General features: G+C 30.3%; 1 protein-coding gene across 5 annotated transcripts; it reads left to right on the forward strand.

Moving 5' to 3' along the window:
• Positions 1-1,760: 1,760 nt before the first annotated feature.
• On the forward strand, positions 1,761-10,743 carry LOC140834227 (choline/ethanolaminephosphotransferase 1-like). 5 transcript variants are annotated; one of them, XM_073198970.1, is made up of 20 exons: positions 1,761-1,893; positions 2,037-2,238; positions 3,695-3,704; positions 3,799-3,849; positions 4,829-4,906; positions 6,279-6,354; positions 6,472-6,494; positions 6,577-6,677; positions 6,815-6,909; positions 7,035-7,103; positions 7,335-7,404; positions 7,806-7,869; positions 7,947-7,987; positions 8,061-8,145; positions 8,585-8,647; positions 9,529-9,587; positions 9,743-9,798; positions 9,971-10,043; positions 10,354-10,421; positions 10,566-10,742. In XM_073198970.1, the coding sequence occupies exons 2-19, from the start codon at positions 2,096-2,098 to the stop codon at positions 10,373-10,375; spliced, it is 1,179 nt and encodes a 392-aa protein (XP_073055071.1). In that variant the 5' UTR covers positions 1,761-1,893; positions 2,037-2,095; the 3' UTR covers positions 10,376-10,421; positions 10,566-10,742. The 5 variants fall into 5 exon arrangements, with proteins under 5 accessions (XP_073055071.1, XP_073055070.1, XP_073055073.1 ...); XM_073198969.1 differs by having other exon boundaries at positions 10,543-10,739; XM_073198972.1 differs by having other exon boundaries at positions 9,746-9,798; positions 10,543-10,737.
• Positions 10,744-17,015: the final 6,272 nt, after the last annotated feature.

The raw sequence follows: 17,015 nt of genomic DNA on the forward strand, positions 1-17,015 counted from the left end.
CCATATCTAATTCCAGTTCTTTTGATTAGATGATTACTCGAGGATCACCACAAAAAAAAAAAAGTTACTATTTTTACCAATTAAATTAGTACAAATTTATAGAATAAAAATTATTTTCATTATAATTTATTTACCAAAGATTATGAGAACAATATTTCATTGAATCAATTTATTTCTTTAAGCACATATCGATAGTCGTAAAATAAAGAAAAAATAAATTAACACACGTTGTTTACCATAAACACTTCTTCATACTTAGGAACTTGGTAGCTACTAGTTTCAAACATGATAAATATGCTATATTATTTTTTGAATCATTAAAGTGGGTCGTGTTCAAAATTATATAGTTGATGTATGACAAAGCAATTGCCCCATTAATTTTCTAAAAAAGTTCTCGGGCGATTTTTCTAGCTCGATATGGCTTAAGATCGTAGAGTGGTTGAGTCGTTCTTGCGTGAGCGAGTCTATGCTATATCGACCTATCTATTCTTGGGATTTTGTTTTGTATAAGAGTCGATTATCTAACTTTAAAGCAAAAAATGTGGAGTTCATCAATAATCATCAATAATTTTTTATTTTACAGTGTGATAGTCGACCAATCATCTTATATAAATACACAGAAAACAAAATCCTTAGTATGACATAAACTCACCTTCGAGTTATATAGGGAAAAAATATGATCTTTTATTATTTTATAATTATTATTTTTAAGATGAAATGGTCATAACAATCTAATATATTAGTGTACATTACCAATAAAATTAAGGTAAAAATTTGTGTGAGACGATCTCACGTATCATATTTGTGAGACAGATCTCTTATTTGGGTCATCCATGAAAAATTATTACTTTTTATGCTAAGAGTATTATAACTTTTTATTGTGAATATCGATAGGTGTGAGACGGTCTCACGTGTAATTTTTGTGAGACGGATATCTTATTTGGGTCATCTATGAAAAATTATTATTTTTTATGCTAAGAGTATTATAATTTTTTATTGTGAATATCGATAGGATCGACCCGTCTCACAGATTAAGATCCGTAAGACAGTCTCACATGACACCCACTATAAAATTAATTATCATTTGATTACGAAAATTAAGAAATTAATCCCCGACAAATATTTTTTGTTTTGTGTGTACTAGGTTTAACTCCATGTTGCAGTCCCGACCACAAGTCAAAAGTATTAAATAATCTCCGATTAACTGACCATTTCCATAAATGGTATGTAGGGTCTGATTAATTGACCATTTCCATTGCAAATGAAAACAACAAAGAGCAATCATATTATAGTTAGTATATTATTTAAACATAAAAATTATTATGAAAATTTTTATCAGATAAATATTTTATTTAAGTAAACTCTGAAAAAATGTTTATATTTTTGTCAAAAAAAATAATTTTTATTGTAAATATAGACAGAGTTAACACATCTCACTGATAAATCATAAAAAACATACTCTTATTTAAATTAGTATTTTGATATACATGTTACATGTTTGTATAAATATATTTTTAAACTATGTTTTTAATGTTTAATCAAGGTCTTTTTTTTAACTCTCTCAGAATGCATAATGTGAAAAAATATATAGATGTCAAAAATCACTAGTAATAATAATTACCTAAAATAAAATAGATAATATTTTAAACATATCGACTTTTAAAAAATCATTTTGTTTTAATATATAGGGAAATAAATAGAGATTTTTCATTAAATATAAGAAGCTAAAGGTGGCGTGATTAACATTCCTATCACTTAAAATGGAAAATTTATGAGTATCATAAAAGCACTTCCTTTTCACTTTTCAATGTCCTCTCGATCTCTATGCGCGATACGCCGTCGGTGAGATTCCGTTTTCCTCCCACTTTTGGATCGAACTCTACGTACACGGAGGTGAAATCCCTTGTTCCCTTTTACGAATCCGTATGCATTTTCCGAGATTCTTGATTCGATCTGTGACTGTCTTCGAATTTCCTACCCATCTGCTTGAAATTCATTTTCGATTTGCGCGTTGCGAAGTTGTATTTTTGGTGCAGGTTGTGTTTTGTTGGAGATTTGTGGGATTATTATTTGTTGAAGGTGTGGTTTTGGAGTAATGGGGATGGGATACATAGGAGCACATGGAGTTGCGGCACTGCATAGATACAAATACAGTGGGGTGGATCACTCATACTTGGCCAAATATGTTTTGCAGCCCTTCTGGACTCGTTGCGTTACTTTCTTTCCTCTTTGGATGCCGTAAGTTTTTCTGTTTTTTTTTTTGCTTATTCCTTTTTCTCACTTGGGTTTGTTTGTTTGTTTTTTCAACTTTGCTGTTTATTTTTGTGTTTTTGAAGTCCTCTTGATGTTTTTGTGCGCGCATATTATGTTTGAATTGTGTTTATACTTTCGAGAGACAAAAATATACTAACTTGTTATGATGCTTAAAGGGTTACAAATTATTTGCTTATGCATGAAATTATCAAATTACGAAGGGAAGGGCATGCAAAATAGTAAGACCAAATGGGATAACTTTTATCTTTTGTTTAGTGAGTTATCTCTATAAGATGAACAACTGTAAAAAATTGACGATGTTAGCAATCAATAAATGTGACTTTGTAAAAATTCTGTTTAATTAAATGTCTGGAAGATCCCCTGCTTTCCCTTAAAGGTGGCAGCAGCAACAGAAAATTTTGCTCCTCCTAAAGTTCCTGGCGATGATGTGAGTGGAAAGATTTTAATTCCATGTACAGATTATACATATTTCAGAGGATGTTTCAAGTCGAGGTTACAACTTTCGGAAAGTACTCGGAAACGGTTTTTGACTACTACAGCTAGAAAAATATGGTTGCAAGCCTTAGGAGCAGAAAAACTCATCAAGGGATGGCCGCAGAGGTGTAGGTTATCCCTTAGTCAAGGCCTGGCTGACTGCTTTTAATCTCTAAACAATAAACATATGAGTGATGTCTAGCTTTTGTTGATTTTGCGTTACTCATGGGAGGTCTATGAATTCTTTATTCCACTCAAATGAGTGGTATCACCTACAAATGTCAGTTTTTGGATTATGCGATCTATTTGAAAAATAAGCTTGCTATCTCCTTGAACAGCAAAAATTATTATGTATTGTTGTGATTCGGAAAGAAATGCATTAAATCTTCGAAGCAGTGTCTCAGTGTACCGAGGGGCTGGTCACCCAGAAGAAAAGTTTGAAATGACAGACAAAAAAAAGAGGTTTAATTTCTAATCATAACGAGACGTGTATATTAGGACATCAATCGTTCGAGAATTTTCAGAAACTCCATGGAGCAATCAGTCTCTCGTGTTTGAGGGCTTTCTTTTGTGGTTCTAGGTCTGTGCAATGATGCAATTTGGAAAGGATAATTCTCTGCTGGGAATTTATGTATTTGTTGACCAAATATACCAAAAGTTTTCAAAGTTTGCTTGTTTTGCATCTGGGTATCAATATCTGATTTTTTTTTCTTTCACTGTTGCATCCCAATCTTTTCTGCAGATCGTTTTTGTGTTTCTACCTCAGTTCATTCTTTGAGTGCTCAGCTATATACTGTTCTAGTTATTTAGCTAGCAGCGCTTGTGGAGTTGTGTATGCATTATTCTTATGAATTCATTTGTATTCTGATATCTAGTAACGATTTTTTATTGATCTTTTGTGGTGACTAATAAACTTTTCTTTTGTGTCTGGGCTGGATACTTTCAGACCTAATATGGTAAATGTTCCGTGAACTCAATCTTGTCTTTGGGTAGAATTGGTTATGGCATCTTTTATCATTTGTGATGGGTTTAAATGTTTTTTTCAATCAGATCACACTTACAGGATTCATGTTTTTGTTGACATCTGCATTGCTTGGATATGTAAGCCAGCTCTCTCACTCTCTCTCTCTCTCTCTCTCTCTCTCTCTCTCTCTCTCTCTCTCCAATTGTTAAGTGATTTTCCATAGCAAAAACTTAGCTTTTAATTTTATAAGCTTTTGGTTTTCTTTTATCTAAACGAGGAAGCAAATTATTTCACATGCAGAACATCAGTAGCAGAGTTACATTTCTTATAAATCTTTTCTGTGATAATGTTTGACAACATGCAACTGTAAATACTCTATGTCTAGGTGTAGTGGCATTGGAAAAGAGAAAAGGACGTGATGCTCTTTAGAAGTTGGTTTGATAACAAGGATGGCTGGTTGTATGGATTTGTATTTACAGTATTAATAGTTAAGACTATATTTAGTGTGTAGCAATGTCTATAAGCCTTATGTTCAGTTAGAATATAGTGCTTTTAAAGGGCACACATTCTGTCCGTCAATCTCATCAGTGCCTCCTTCAGAGATTTCATTGTAATTCTTCAATTGAGTAGTCCACAATATTTTGTTCCTTTCAATGTTCTAAATGGCGGTCGAGGCGGTCGCCCAGTTGGTAGGCGGCCCTCGACTGCCCGCCTTTGCATCAGACGGCCTCTTTAGGCGGCCCTAAGCTATCCGACGGCCGAGGCGGTCAACATTTTTGAAATTCTGGTCAACTCAATTAATTTTAAAAACATAGTCGAAGTTAATTAATTTTAAAAACCTAGACAAAGTTAACAAATTTACTTTCTTTTGGTTTTATTTTTGGTTCCAACTTTATTGATTTTCTTGTTAATTTGCATTTATATATTTATTTGCACCTTGTCTAAATTGTATTACATTGTATGAAGATTCTTTATGTTTAAATATTATTTAATTAAACATTTTACATAAAAATAATGACTATTTGTGATTATATTGCATGATTATATATGATTACCCATAAAAACCTTGGGGTGTTACTTAATCTTGTGACTTCATTCTAAAAATTTTTGCTGCAGTTATATTCACCTCAATTGGATTCACCTCCGCCAAGATGGGTTCATTTTGCCCATGGTTTGCTGCTCTTCTTATATCAAGTATGCTCGTGTTTCTAGCAGTGTTCAGGATATGTTTGGAGTCATAATGTCTTCTATTTTTGAAATATCTTGGAGTCTGAACGTAATAATGTACACAACATGGGGGTTTGTTTCATTTTTTTGTGCAGTTTTTTACTTGTATGCTGTTTTTTCTTCTTTATTTTGTTTTTTGGGTGTGGGAGTTTGGGGTGAATCTGGTTTGCATTATGTTCACTATTCACTTAGTTGGATTTTTATGTTGGGCCAAATAAAGAAAGGGGTTTACTTTAATATATCATAACGTTTGAAATGATATAGTCAGTGTTCTAAATGGCGGTCGAGACGCCTAAGCGGCCTTCGACTGCCCTGCCTGAGCATGAGAAGGTTGTTTAGGACGGTTCAAGCTATACGGCGGTGGGCAGGTGGTCGAGGGCGGTGGGTAGACGGTCAGGCGGCGAGCAGACGGTCCAGGTGAGGCAGTCAACATTTTAAAGATATAGTAACCAATTTTAAAAACCTAGGCAAAGTCAACTAATTGTAAAACTCAAAATCCTAGTTATTTAAATCACACCTCACTTTTTTTTTTTTTTTTTTTTTTTTAACTTTTGGTTCTCACTCATTCTCACTATCAACCACCAAGCCCACTACACAAACTTTCCGTCGCCGCCGCCTCCGCCGCCGCTAAGAGAAGAAGCTTTAGGTTAGGTATTGTATATTTATCATTTAACATATTGTTTTTATAACATTTCAGATTTTGTGATTTTAAAAATCAAATTTGTTTTTTTCCTATTATTATTGATTTATTGTTGGAGATTAATGGAGGAAAAGGATAAACAACCGGAGTTGTAATTCAAGCCAAAGTTTAATGATATTGTTTGGGAATATGAGGTGTTGTTTAATAAAGAGAAAATGGATTGGATAACTTGCAAGTTGTGTAAGAGGCTTATTTTATGAGGAGTTTATAGGATAAAACATCATATTGCGGTATTGTAGAACAAGTTGAAGCATGTCCTAAAGCATCCGATGAGGAGTTTATATATTTATTTGCATATTATCTAGATGATATTATATTGTATGAAGTTTTTTGTGTTTAAACATTATTTAATTACATATCTTACATTAAAAATGATGGCTATTTGTGATTATATATAAAAAAATTACTTAAAAAATTCAACTGCCGAGGCGGTAGGCGGTCACCGACTGCCCCGCCACCGCCTCCCACCATTTACAACATTGGATGTAGTCATTTGTTAAGATTTTCAGTTACTATTACTACAATTTCATTTTTGTTAAATCTTCTTTTCATCTCCCAAGTTTTACAGTTTTTTTCCGTCATCTCTTTTTCCCACTCTCTTCTCATATTATTTCTTTGATTTTAAATAATATATGCTAGACTTTTGATGCTGTTGATGGGAAGCAAGCAAGAAGAACAAATTCTTCTAGTCCATTGGGGGAACTTTTTGATCATGGTGAACCTTTCATTTTGTTCATTGTTGCTTGTCGTCTCCATGGCATTTCCAATTTTTTATTCACTTATTGGGTGCTAAATTTTTTTAAACTAATTTCTGTACTTTACCAAATCCCAGGATGTGATGCTCTTGCGTGTGCGGTATGTCTTTGAACATTGAGTCACTCTTTTCTCAAGATGTTGCTGTAGTGATTCTTGAAATTTAAATATAAACTCTTTCCAGTTTGAATCCTTGGCATTTGGAAGCACTGCTATGTGTGGACGGAATGCTTTCTGGTTCTGGGTTATATCAGCGGTCCTTTTTTACTGTGCTACGTGGGAACAGTAAGTAAAATGGCTCATTCATGTTGCTGGTTCTTTACAGGAGCTGAAAACATTATTGTTACTGTCTATTGTGGATGTGTTTGAGTTATGTCGTATTTGCAATTACTTGCTCTTTTGCTAATTTATTAGTTTTGCAGCTTTTTCACCAATACTCTCATTCTTCCGGTTGTAAATGGACCAACTGAAGGTCTTATGTTGATATATATGGTCCATTTCTTCACAGCTATAGTAGGTATTACTTCTAGCACTTTACTTCTCTATCAAGAGCCTTTGTTTTTTACTTTTGTTGTTTGTATATGTTTTCATGCATAAATCTGCAGTGAGACTGAGTTTGAGTTTCATTTGTTATTTTTTCAGGTGCTGAGTGGTGGGCTCAAGAGATAGGAAAATCTATGCCTTTTTTGAGTTGGGTTCCATTTATTAATGGTGAGTCTTGTAAAATCAATGACAAAGGAACAATTTAGTTTTGGTTCTGTTCACACAACTACGAAGATTGGAGTGATTTCCATGTTATTGTAGCATTGCATCAGGTTCTATATTTTATTTTATCCTATGACGATACCAGTCTTTTTCAGGCTTTGTACCCCTTTTGTTTATTATTTCTATATCATGTTCTGGATTGGCTTTTTTTGATTTATTTTCTTGTTTTTCTTTCAGAAATCACAATGTACAATTTTGTTCTGTCCTTCATGATAATGTTTGCTGTTATACCAACAATTGCATTCAAGTGAGTACAATCAATTTGGAGTTTCCTTTGGAAGAAGTTATTTACCAATTCTTTGAATTATTATAAGCTGACCACAAACAATTAGGTTTTCTGCTTCACTGCATGGAACTGTTAGTCGGTATAAACCTTAGTTTGCTGTACAAATTTTCATTATGCATACTATCAGGAACTCGAGAAGTGACATTAGAATTGATTTACCGTCCTATATGTTTCTTAGAGGTCATAGGTTTCATGTTCGTAGTAAGGTCTAGCTTTAAAATGAATTTACATGTTACTGATTTTCGTATTAGTGTTCACTTCAAATTTAATTTTGAAGTTGTTGATTCTCTAGCAGCTGCATCAACTTTGATACTCTTACTCGTTATGCTTCAACGTGTTTTTAATTTTAAAGTTCTGTGCAGTGTGTACAATGTTCATCGCGTTGTCCAGGCAAGAAAAGGAAATATGTTGCTAGCTCTGGCAATGGTATATATGTTTGACATGTATAATATCTGACCTTCAATTTTGTTCCTTTTTTGAATCTATTTCTCTTATTTTCACAGCTTTATCCTTTTGGTCTGCTGTTAGGTGGGGTTCTTGTGTGGTATGTCTTGATCTTTAATATTCGCTTTGCTTTTAGATTTTTTTATGTGCTATTATTGACTATGACCTTTCAGGGACTATATATCTCCTATTGATTTAATGGGAAACTATCCACATCTAGTTGTGGTGGGAACTGGGCTTGCGTTTGGGTTTCTTGTGGTAAGATGTTATTGATGTTGATGCAGTTTTGGAAACCACATGATTTTATTGCTTATGTTTTTTTGGTTTTGGAAAATATGTCATAATACTGGTTGAAATTAGTGTTTTTAAGTTTGCTTTGGGATCAAGTAGTGGGTTTAAAATTACTCCCATAATTGGATATTTAAAATATCTTGGTTTGGCTCGAAAAATTTTGAATTCCATGGATTTGAGAGTTACTTAAACAATTAAAATGAATTAGTATTGAGGATTTGAAATCCAAATCCACCCAATCATTCCACCTAAATGTTGGCTCTGTTGTTATGTGTGCTTGGTCAGATTACATGTTATTGATTTCATGTCCAAGTCATTATATTGGCTTGTGAGATTCTCAAATAAAGCTGACAATCTTGTACTTTAAGAAGCTTCTGCTACTGATCACTGAAACATTGTTTTGCAGGGAAGGATGATTCTTGCTCACCTATGTGACGAACCCAAGGGCTTGAAAACCCACATGTGCATGGTATGAACTCAATTAGTTACATTGCAGTTTTTGCACTGAGTGGAAGCGTTATCTGAGAATAATGTACCTCAATTCTCACTCTTGTGGCTCTTGAGCCCGCACAAGAGGGACTTTGAACTATTGGCCTGCTAACTAATACTTTGCCTCCATCCTTGTTTTACGAAAATTATCAAAGTTGCTGGAATAATTAACTGTAATATAATAAAACTATTTACACCTCTTTCACACCAACATATGATTGTGTATTACAACTGCAATCTGCAAATCTGATATCATTCTGTTGAGCCTCCTAGCGACATTATTCATCATATTTTCCGCTAGCATCTATTTCTTATTCGTATTAACCCATGTTGCTAGAGTAGAATATTGCAGTTTTAGAAAACTGCTCACCTTTCCCACATTTTTATGGGAAATGGGGTATGATCTATTACTTATTCGTTATAACCCATATTGCTGGAGTAGTATATTGCAGTTTAAGGAAACTGCTCACTCATTTCCCACTTTTTTATGGGAAACGGAGTATCATATCAATCATCGGTCTTTATTCACTGGACCGAACTTTCCCTATCTAATGAATGATCAAAATGTGAGCTAAGTAGGTTGATTGGATTTTGATGACGATTATGCAGATTGGATTTTGATGACGATGTTTGCATAAGTTGCACAGAATTGCAATTTACTTGCTTGCACCAATACTTCATATGTTGTTATGTCTCGCATATTTTTAATGGATTCCTTCCATGTATTTGATCGTGGATTGGCTTCACATTTTAATTTGACTGTGAAATTAAAGCTGTCTTTATTTCAGTAAATGGTCGCCAATCTGCCTTGCCAGAGCCACATTTCTTTGTGAGCCTCACTTAATTGTTTATTTTCTGCAGTCTCTGTTTTATCTGCCATTGGCCATTGCAAATGCTCTCACTGCGATGCTAAATGACGGGTGTGTGGTGATTTTATTCAGCCGATGACATACATTATTGTTAATTTTTTTTTCAGCCAATTACTTGCACTAATGTCGTATCTCTTTTTCTGAAATGGAATATATGGAATATTCGCTTTAATAACATTTGCACTGACGAAATCTTTATGTTGTAGCAGAGTTCCTTTGGTAGACGAGTTGTGGGTTCTTCTTGGTTACTGTGCATACACAGGTTTAATATTTTTCGCATATACGAGTTTTCATGCTATTCACAATCTTCTAATAGAATCCAAGATGATTCATCTAATATAGTGAATCAATTGTTGACACTATTTCCTTTACCTTTCATATGTGGTCCACACCCATCATGCACGAGACCTTAAATTTTCTATGCTTTGTTACAGGGGTTCTCTATCTACACTTTGCCACTTCAGTCATTCATGAAATAACAACAGCCTTGGGAATTTATTGTTTCAGGTAAAGTATACCATTTTTGTCCAGGAGTTCTTCAACCTGAACGTGTTGAGAGTTTTGCTATTTCTCTCTTTACGTCTGAACGTACCTGATAACATCATGTTTCTTCTAAATAACAAGCCACCAATGCTTAATTTCTCGTTCTGTTTGTGAACTCCTTACGCTTGACTTATACGAGATCGGTAGTAGATTTTTTACTTGTCGAGATCAGTGCTTATCAGTTTCTTTACTGTTGAAAATTTCAACATATTTTTTTTACTATCACATTAGTTAATAGAACTGAATGCCATTATGTATGTTCAACACATTCCAGGATAACAAGGAAAGAAGCTTGAGCTTTGATATCAATTCTCTCCCAAGCACGCTCTTCTGTACCTTCAGGTTAAAAAAATAAATATTTGGTTCCCTCGTTGAAATTATTGGGTCTAACCTGAACTATTCGTGTTGTTTTTGGCTACACCTTCATGCGACTTGATTTTGATGTGGCCCTTCTTATTTGCAGATATTAAATTCATCTTCTCACAGTTTCTAACTCACCAGCTCCAATTTTTGGCTATGATCAGGTTTGTATGTTCTTATTTTAAGTTGGTTCGGTGCATTCCTCCAGATTTCATACATGGGAAATGTCTTATTTGTATGACGTATGTAATGCATTTGTGTGTTGTAAACTGGCTTATTTTATAGGTTGATTGATTACAATGTGTTTCTTCTTCTTAGCATCTCATCTAAATAAATATTAAAAAAAAACATGCGATGCTAGAATAAAACATTCTTCATATATTACGGCAATCCTGAAAAAGTTTTGTATGATTTATAATTTTACGAGGATTTCACAAAATCACCATTCTCATTGCATTTATATTCGTAATTTTCATTCTCGAAAAAACTGTTTCCTCGGAAATCATGGTAACATTTGTTTGTGTTATTATAGAATAAATTCTCTGACATCATGCCTCTAGGAATTTATAGAACTTTTCGATATATTTATGGAACTGTTCGGCTTTTAGTGATGATTTCTAAAGTTTTTTTTAAAAAAAGATAAAAAAATAATTGAAAATCTTGATCAATAATAACACTAACAACAACAATAATAATAGTAATATATTCAAGTAAATTATATTTTGGAATTCAGTAAATCTTTGTAGAACGTTTTAAAGTTATTGAAAGAATTTATTTGTTTACTTTTAAAAATTTGTATTTGCTTGTGAAAAAAAAAAATTTGAAATAGGTTGGTTTTCTTAATTTTAAAAATTTATAGTATTTTGCGATTCTTTAGTTTTATATTATTAATTTATTATAAACCAACCATTGGAATGAGTCATTGGATTGCACTGATGCTAATATTCTTGGTTTGATTTCACCAAAACACTGATTAGTGCACTAATATTATTGACTTAATATTACGGAATTTGTGAAGCAAGTAAATGAGATAGCAGCAGACCCGTATAACCTCTGCCCTCTGAATAGCATATCAAGACATGGAAAGGTCTTTGTCACGACCTACGAGTACTGTTTCGATACATGCATTATGTGTCTGAGCTTTATGTATAGTGCATCTTAACCCAAATTTAAATGAATCAAAATGACTTTAGTGCGATTTGAACTTGTTATAGTAGGTGTTCAACGAGTCGATTTGTGGATTGAGTTTTATTGACTCTAATGAAAATCAATCTTTATTTTCATAATATATTACAAGGAATTAGTCGTTTGTTGTACAACTGACTCTGGGAGAACACCGGCGTACTTCTTTGAATCCAGTTTTCTTGATTCCGGTTCAAAACCAGCCTTTGTATCGTAATAGGTATTATGGCATCGTTACACCGTACGGAATGTATGAACTATGAAGGGTATGTCTTGTTTTTTGTTTAGTTTTCTCTGTTTGTACTACTCTTTCTTAGTGATGGAAATTAAACATAAATTAACGTGTTAATAAATATTTCGTGAAATAAATTAGTTTTTGTAAATAAAATAATAAGAAATATTTCGAGAATATTTTTTTTAGTGCGAAGTTAGAGTTGATGAGTTGGAGATTATTTTTCTATTCAATTAGAGCATAAATTACTTTATTTTCCATGTTTTCCTCCCCTCCACTACCCATCTTTTAGGAGTAGGTCTCTTGTTTGACGGTCTCACGAATCTTTATCTATGAGATATGTTTATCACACCGATATTCATAATAAAAGTAATACTCTTAGCATAAAAAGTAATACTTTTTCATGGATGATCCAAATAAGATATCTGTCTCACAAAATACGACTTCTGAGATCGTCTTAGACAAGTTTTTGTCATCTTTGAGTTCTTGCCTCTGGATCGACTTTGGTCATTGATTAAGGTGTTATTACGCCAATTTTTTTGAACATCGCATCTCACCTATTAATGAAATTCTAATAAAAATAATTTATGGATTCTTCCTCAAGCGACAATTTCAATTTTTGCAACTATCATTAGTAACTCGTAAGACTAGGTTTTATGTTACTAATTGAATTACTAATTGTTATTCTTTGTAAATTTAATTGCCATGCCAGCCATGGTATGAACCAGACATTTGAAATCTTTGGCAATTTCTATATAATTTATTTTAAAAACAATTCTTTTAATTTCTTATTAGAATTAATCATGCACGTATAAGAAGTTTTTGCTACTAGGAACAAAGGTGCATGAATGAGAGAAATGGAATTGTTAGGGTTGTCTGGTTTACAATTTTGCATAATTTAGATTAAATTGTCTCAATCATTAATACCTCTTTATGAACAAAAAAAGTTTAAATTCATTCATTCATATATATATATATATATATATACTAGAATAATGTACGTGCGTTGCACGTAGAAAACATATGTTGAAATAATTATAATTTGAAATAAAATTAGTTAACTCAACAAAAAGTAATGATAATAGTATTGTAAATTTTGACAATCGTGTTAATTAGCATATGTAACTAATTAGGAAAAAAACATTTTTCTTAATTTTAAAAAAAATTAGACTACTAAAATTTTTTTATATATTTTTATCATATATTTTTTTTTTGTTAGTTGTCATATTCTCTCAATAATGCATATATTTTATTAAAATATTCAATTATTACAAATCTTTTTTGACAATCAATGATCTGCAATTTTTTTATTTACAATGTTATTTGATTATTATTCTCTTTCATGTAAATTATCAATAATTTCTACCAGATACTTTTAATTTCCTAGTTACCTTTAATTTATTGGACACAGGGGGTGTGTTCAACTTGGGAAATTTATTGACTTTTAATGACTTTTGTAGATTGTAAAAATCTAGAGGTATTCAATCAAGACTTTTGAATACTCTATAAAAGTCTAGTGATATTCAAAATAGACTTTCATGGAGTTTTAAAAAGTCAAGTGGTATTCAACATTGACTTTTATAAACTCTATAAAAGTCTATAGATATTCAAATTTTCCATGGAATTTTAATAACTCCATAGAATTCATTGACATACGTTTTAAAGCCTAAGGTACAACTAAAAATTGTAAAATATTGTATTTGGTTCACCCCAAAGATTTGAATGGATTTTTAAAACTTCTAACTCATACACAAGCTAATTATTTTTCTCCGTCGCTTCACATCACATCTCTTCCTATCTTCTCTCCTCTCATCTATTTCTATCATTCTCTCAAATTTCCGAAGTGTATCTCTATATATATTTTCATCTTTCTTTTTTAAAATTTTCATTTTTTGGCTGATTGTTCACGGGAAATTTTGAATTATAGAATTGATTTTGTGAGTTTTAATTTATGATTTATACAAATTAATGTAATATTCAATAATAATAAAAGATGATCAAAAAAATGTTGCTTAATACTTAATAATTAAATAGTCTGGTAACAACCATGATTTTTTAAATTCATTTTAGTATTTTCAATTAATATGTAAGCTATAATATTTTTATACAAAATTATATTCACACAATAATAAATAATATTATTTTCACATGTATTTTATCAATTTAAAAAGAATGTTACATGTTAATTAATTGATGTATTTTAAAAAATTTACAAACATGCATATAAACCCACATATATACACATGTAAGGATTAAACGATTTAACTTTTAAATAAGTAAATTTATTTATTAATATAAATATGGAAAATAATTTCAAACTGAATATAATATATATGTCAATTAATTATTGGTTCAAAGAAATCAATAAAAAAATCACATGTTATAGTTAAGTACAAAATTTATAAAATTTTATTAAAAAAAATCCACAAAAGTCTATAAAAATCTTGCAAAAAAGTCTACATAAATCTGTTTATAAATCTGTGAGATTCTATAAAAGTCAATAAAAATTTATCAAATCCATAAAAGTCTATCATTTAAAAAAGTCATCAAAACACTGAATTGAATACACCCAATTATACTTGATAACTTATAAACTACATATTATTATAATAATTTATCATCAAATAAAAAGTACTGATGGACCGATTTAAAAAAATATTGATTAAATGTTGTCATTTGTTTGTAATTTATAATAATGATATTTTTTTACAATAAATCATCTTTTTACTGACTCTTATTATACTTATTTTAATATTTCATATTAACTCATAAGTATAATTAGCACAATTAAATTACTAATGTCATATTGGTATTACATCCAAAAAAATAATATATTTAATTTTTTTAATTGTTTAAATATCTTCACGGGATCATTTGTGTACCCTTATCTTGAGAAAAATTCATTGCATTTATAAGGTTTGAGTAGTAAATATAACTTTATAGTATACATTTAATTTGAAAAATTAATTCATTGTATGACAAACACTTCTTCCATTTCTATTTTTTGTGTAACCCAAAAGAGTTAATATTTTTTCTCTTTTATCTTCTCTAACTCAATGTAAAAAGTTATTAAAAAATATTTATATCTAGAAAAATATTTTTTATTGTTTTTCTTGTCTATATATTTTGTTATATGTGAACATATATATATATTCTACTTCATTGTCTTAATTGTCATATATATTTACAATATAATTTGTGTACATTGAAGATGAATAAGTTCATTTTGTAGTTTTTTAATACCTGAACTTAGGTTGATATATTAATATGTGATATACATAGATATAAGAATTTTCAACAATTTATTCACAATGATTTTTCGTAACAAAGGTCAACTCAAAATAATAAAAATCAGGATTCATAATTATTTTAAATATGATATAAAAATAATATGTGGAAACATTTTTGACATTTTAGTTGCAAAATACAGTGACAAATGCATGTAAGTGCACTATTTCATTGTGTCAATTATAACTTTCTTTAAACATCTTATTTCTCACTCAAAGATCAAAATTTGTTTATTTCTTATTTTGATTATCGACCAAGCCAGTATTTCATATAAATGTTTTTGTTAATAATATTTACATGATTTTTATTCTATATTTATCCAATTTGAAATGGATTTATTATAATTCAATATATAATAATATTTGAAAACTGTAGAATGCTTCTAAATTTAAAAATCGAGTAACATGTAAGGGACCAATTCAAAACAAAATATTGATGCAACATGTTTCTGCTAGCTTTACAATTGAATAATGTAGGATCGAGTGTTTGTCGTTTTACCAAAAGCTATAACTGATACTAACGATGCAAGTCAAATCTTTAAATCGTATAACAGCTCAAGTGCCTATCCATCGTGGACAATTATTGTACCCAACAATCTATCTCCTAATAATTGCATCAATTGCAATCAATGAAAATCAAAGTCGCGATCTTGGCTCTGATACCAATTGTTGGCTCAAGTGTTTACTGTTTTATCAAAACCTATAGATTATGGTAACAGTGCAAATCAAATCATTTAAATAGTGCAACAACTCAAGCGCAAAATTTCAATTACTCTACCCAACATGATCAATTATTGTATCCAACAAATAGGTTTATGCAAATAACCTTTTACTAAATCATATGAATTTATAAGACATTTGAGTAGAATATATACTTGATATTCTACATAAGTAATAGAGAACAAAAATCATTTTTCATCTATTTGAAAATTTATATTTAAAATAAACGAAAAATCAGAAAATATATATATATATATATATATATATATATATATATATATATATATATATATATATATATATATATATATATAGCATGTTCAAAAAATCCCAAAACCCAAATTGAAAGTTGAATTAATACATTCATATTCATCATTAAATTCTACTATTTAATTTTAATAAATTTAACATGTATATCCACTAAAAATAATGAAAGAATTGTTTATACAATTTAATTAAAAAGTCAAAGTACATCAGTTTCTGATTCCGAATAATGATCATATTATGATTACATTACAATGATAAATAAAATATTGTTTTTAGTTTATCATCATAGTCTTTATCTCAATAAACATATTTTCGAATGTAGGATGTTAAATTTAATATCGAAATTAGATAATTATAGTATTAATTCTAACATCATTTTTTATTCTTCTCAATTCGTTACTTTTTCTATCTTCAAATATATTAATCTATTTATTATTATATACAAAGTATAATAATTATTTTTTTAATTGATCAAATTTAAGATTATATGTTTAGAAAAAATTCTAATATATCTCTAAAGATCAATAGATGATGAAATTAAATTTGAAATAAAGAGAAAAATAAGAAAATGTAGAATACTGATGAACTTTCGCTTTGTACAGTGACAAAACATAAGGTGGGACCAAGTGAGATACTTATATATACGAGATTCATTCCAGTTAGCCCGTTATAATATTTTTATTAACTCATTTTGTCCTTCGTTTTTACTTCACTAACTTTGCAGTATGACTCATTCAAGCATTAGCTTTTTATTTTTAAGTACATAGTGCTTCCACTCTCATCGACTTCAATCTTTAGAAGTCGGTATTAGTAGTTTATTATGTAATAGACAATTATTTAGTTTTTATTTTCTCTCTTTTGATTAATTGTGTAATTTTTTATATTCTA

The sequence above is a fragment of the Primulina eburnea genome, chromosome 6 (assembly GCF_022965805.1).
Source record: "Primulina eburnea isolate SZY01 chromosome 6, ASM2296580v1, whole genome shotgun sequence".
Classification (NCBI taxonomy): Eukaryota; Viridiplantae; Streptophyta; class Magnoliopsida; order Lamiales; family Gesneriaceae; genus Primulina; species Primulina eburnea.

What these genes read in the sequence shown, in the direction of transcription:
- LOC140834227 (XM_073198971.1), top strand. Translation starts at nt 2,096, where the DNA reads ATGGGGATGGGATACATAGGAGCACATGGAGTTGCGGCACTGCATAGA. An exon ending in ATACCAACAATTGCATTCAA is followed by an intron (nt 7,405 to 7,805) that starts GTGAGTACAATC and finishes AGTTCTGTGCAG; the next exon opens with TGTGTACAATGTTCATCGCG. An exon ending in ACTGCGATGCTAAATGACGG is followed by an intron (nt 9,588 to 9,742) that starts GTGTGTGGTGAT and finishes TTTATGTTGTAG; the next exon opens with CAGAGTTCCTTTGGTAGACG.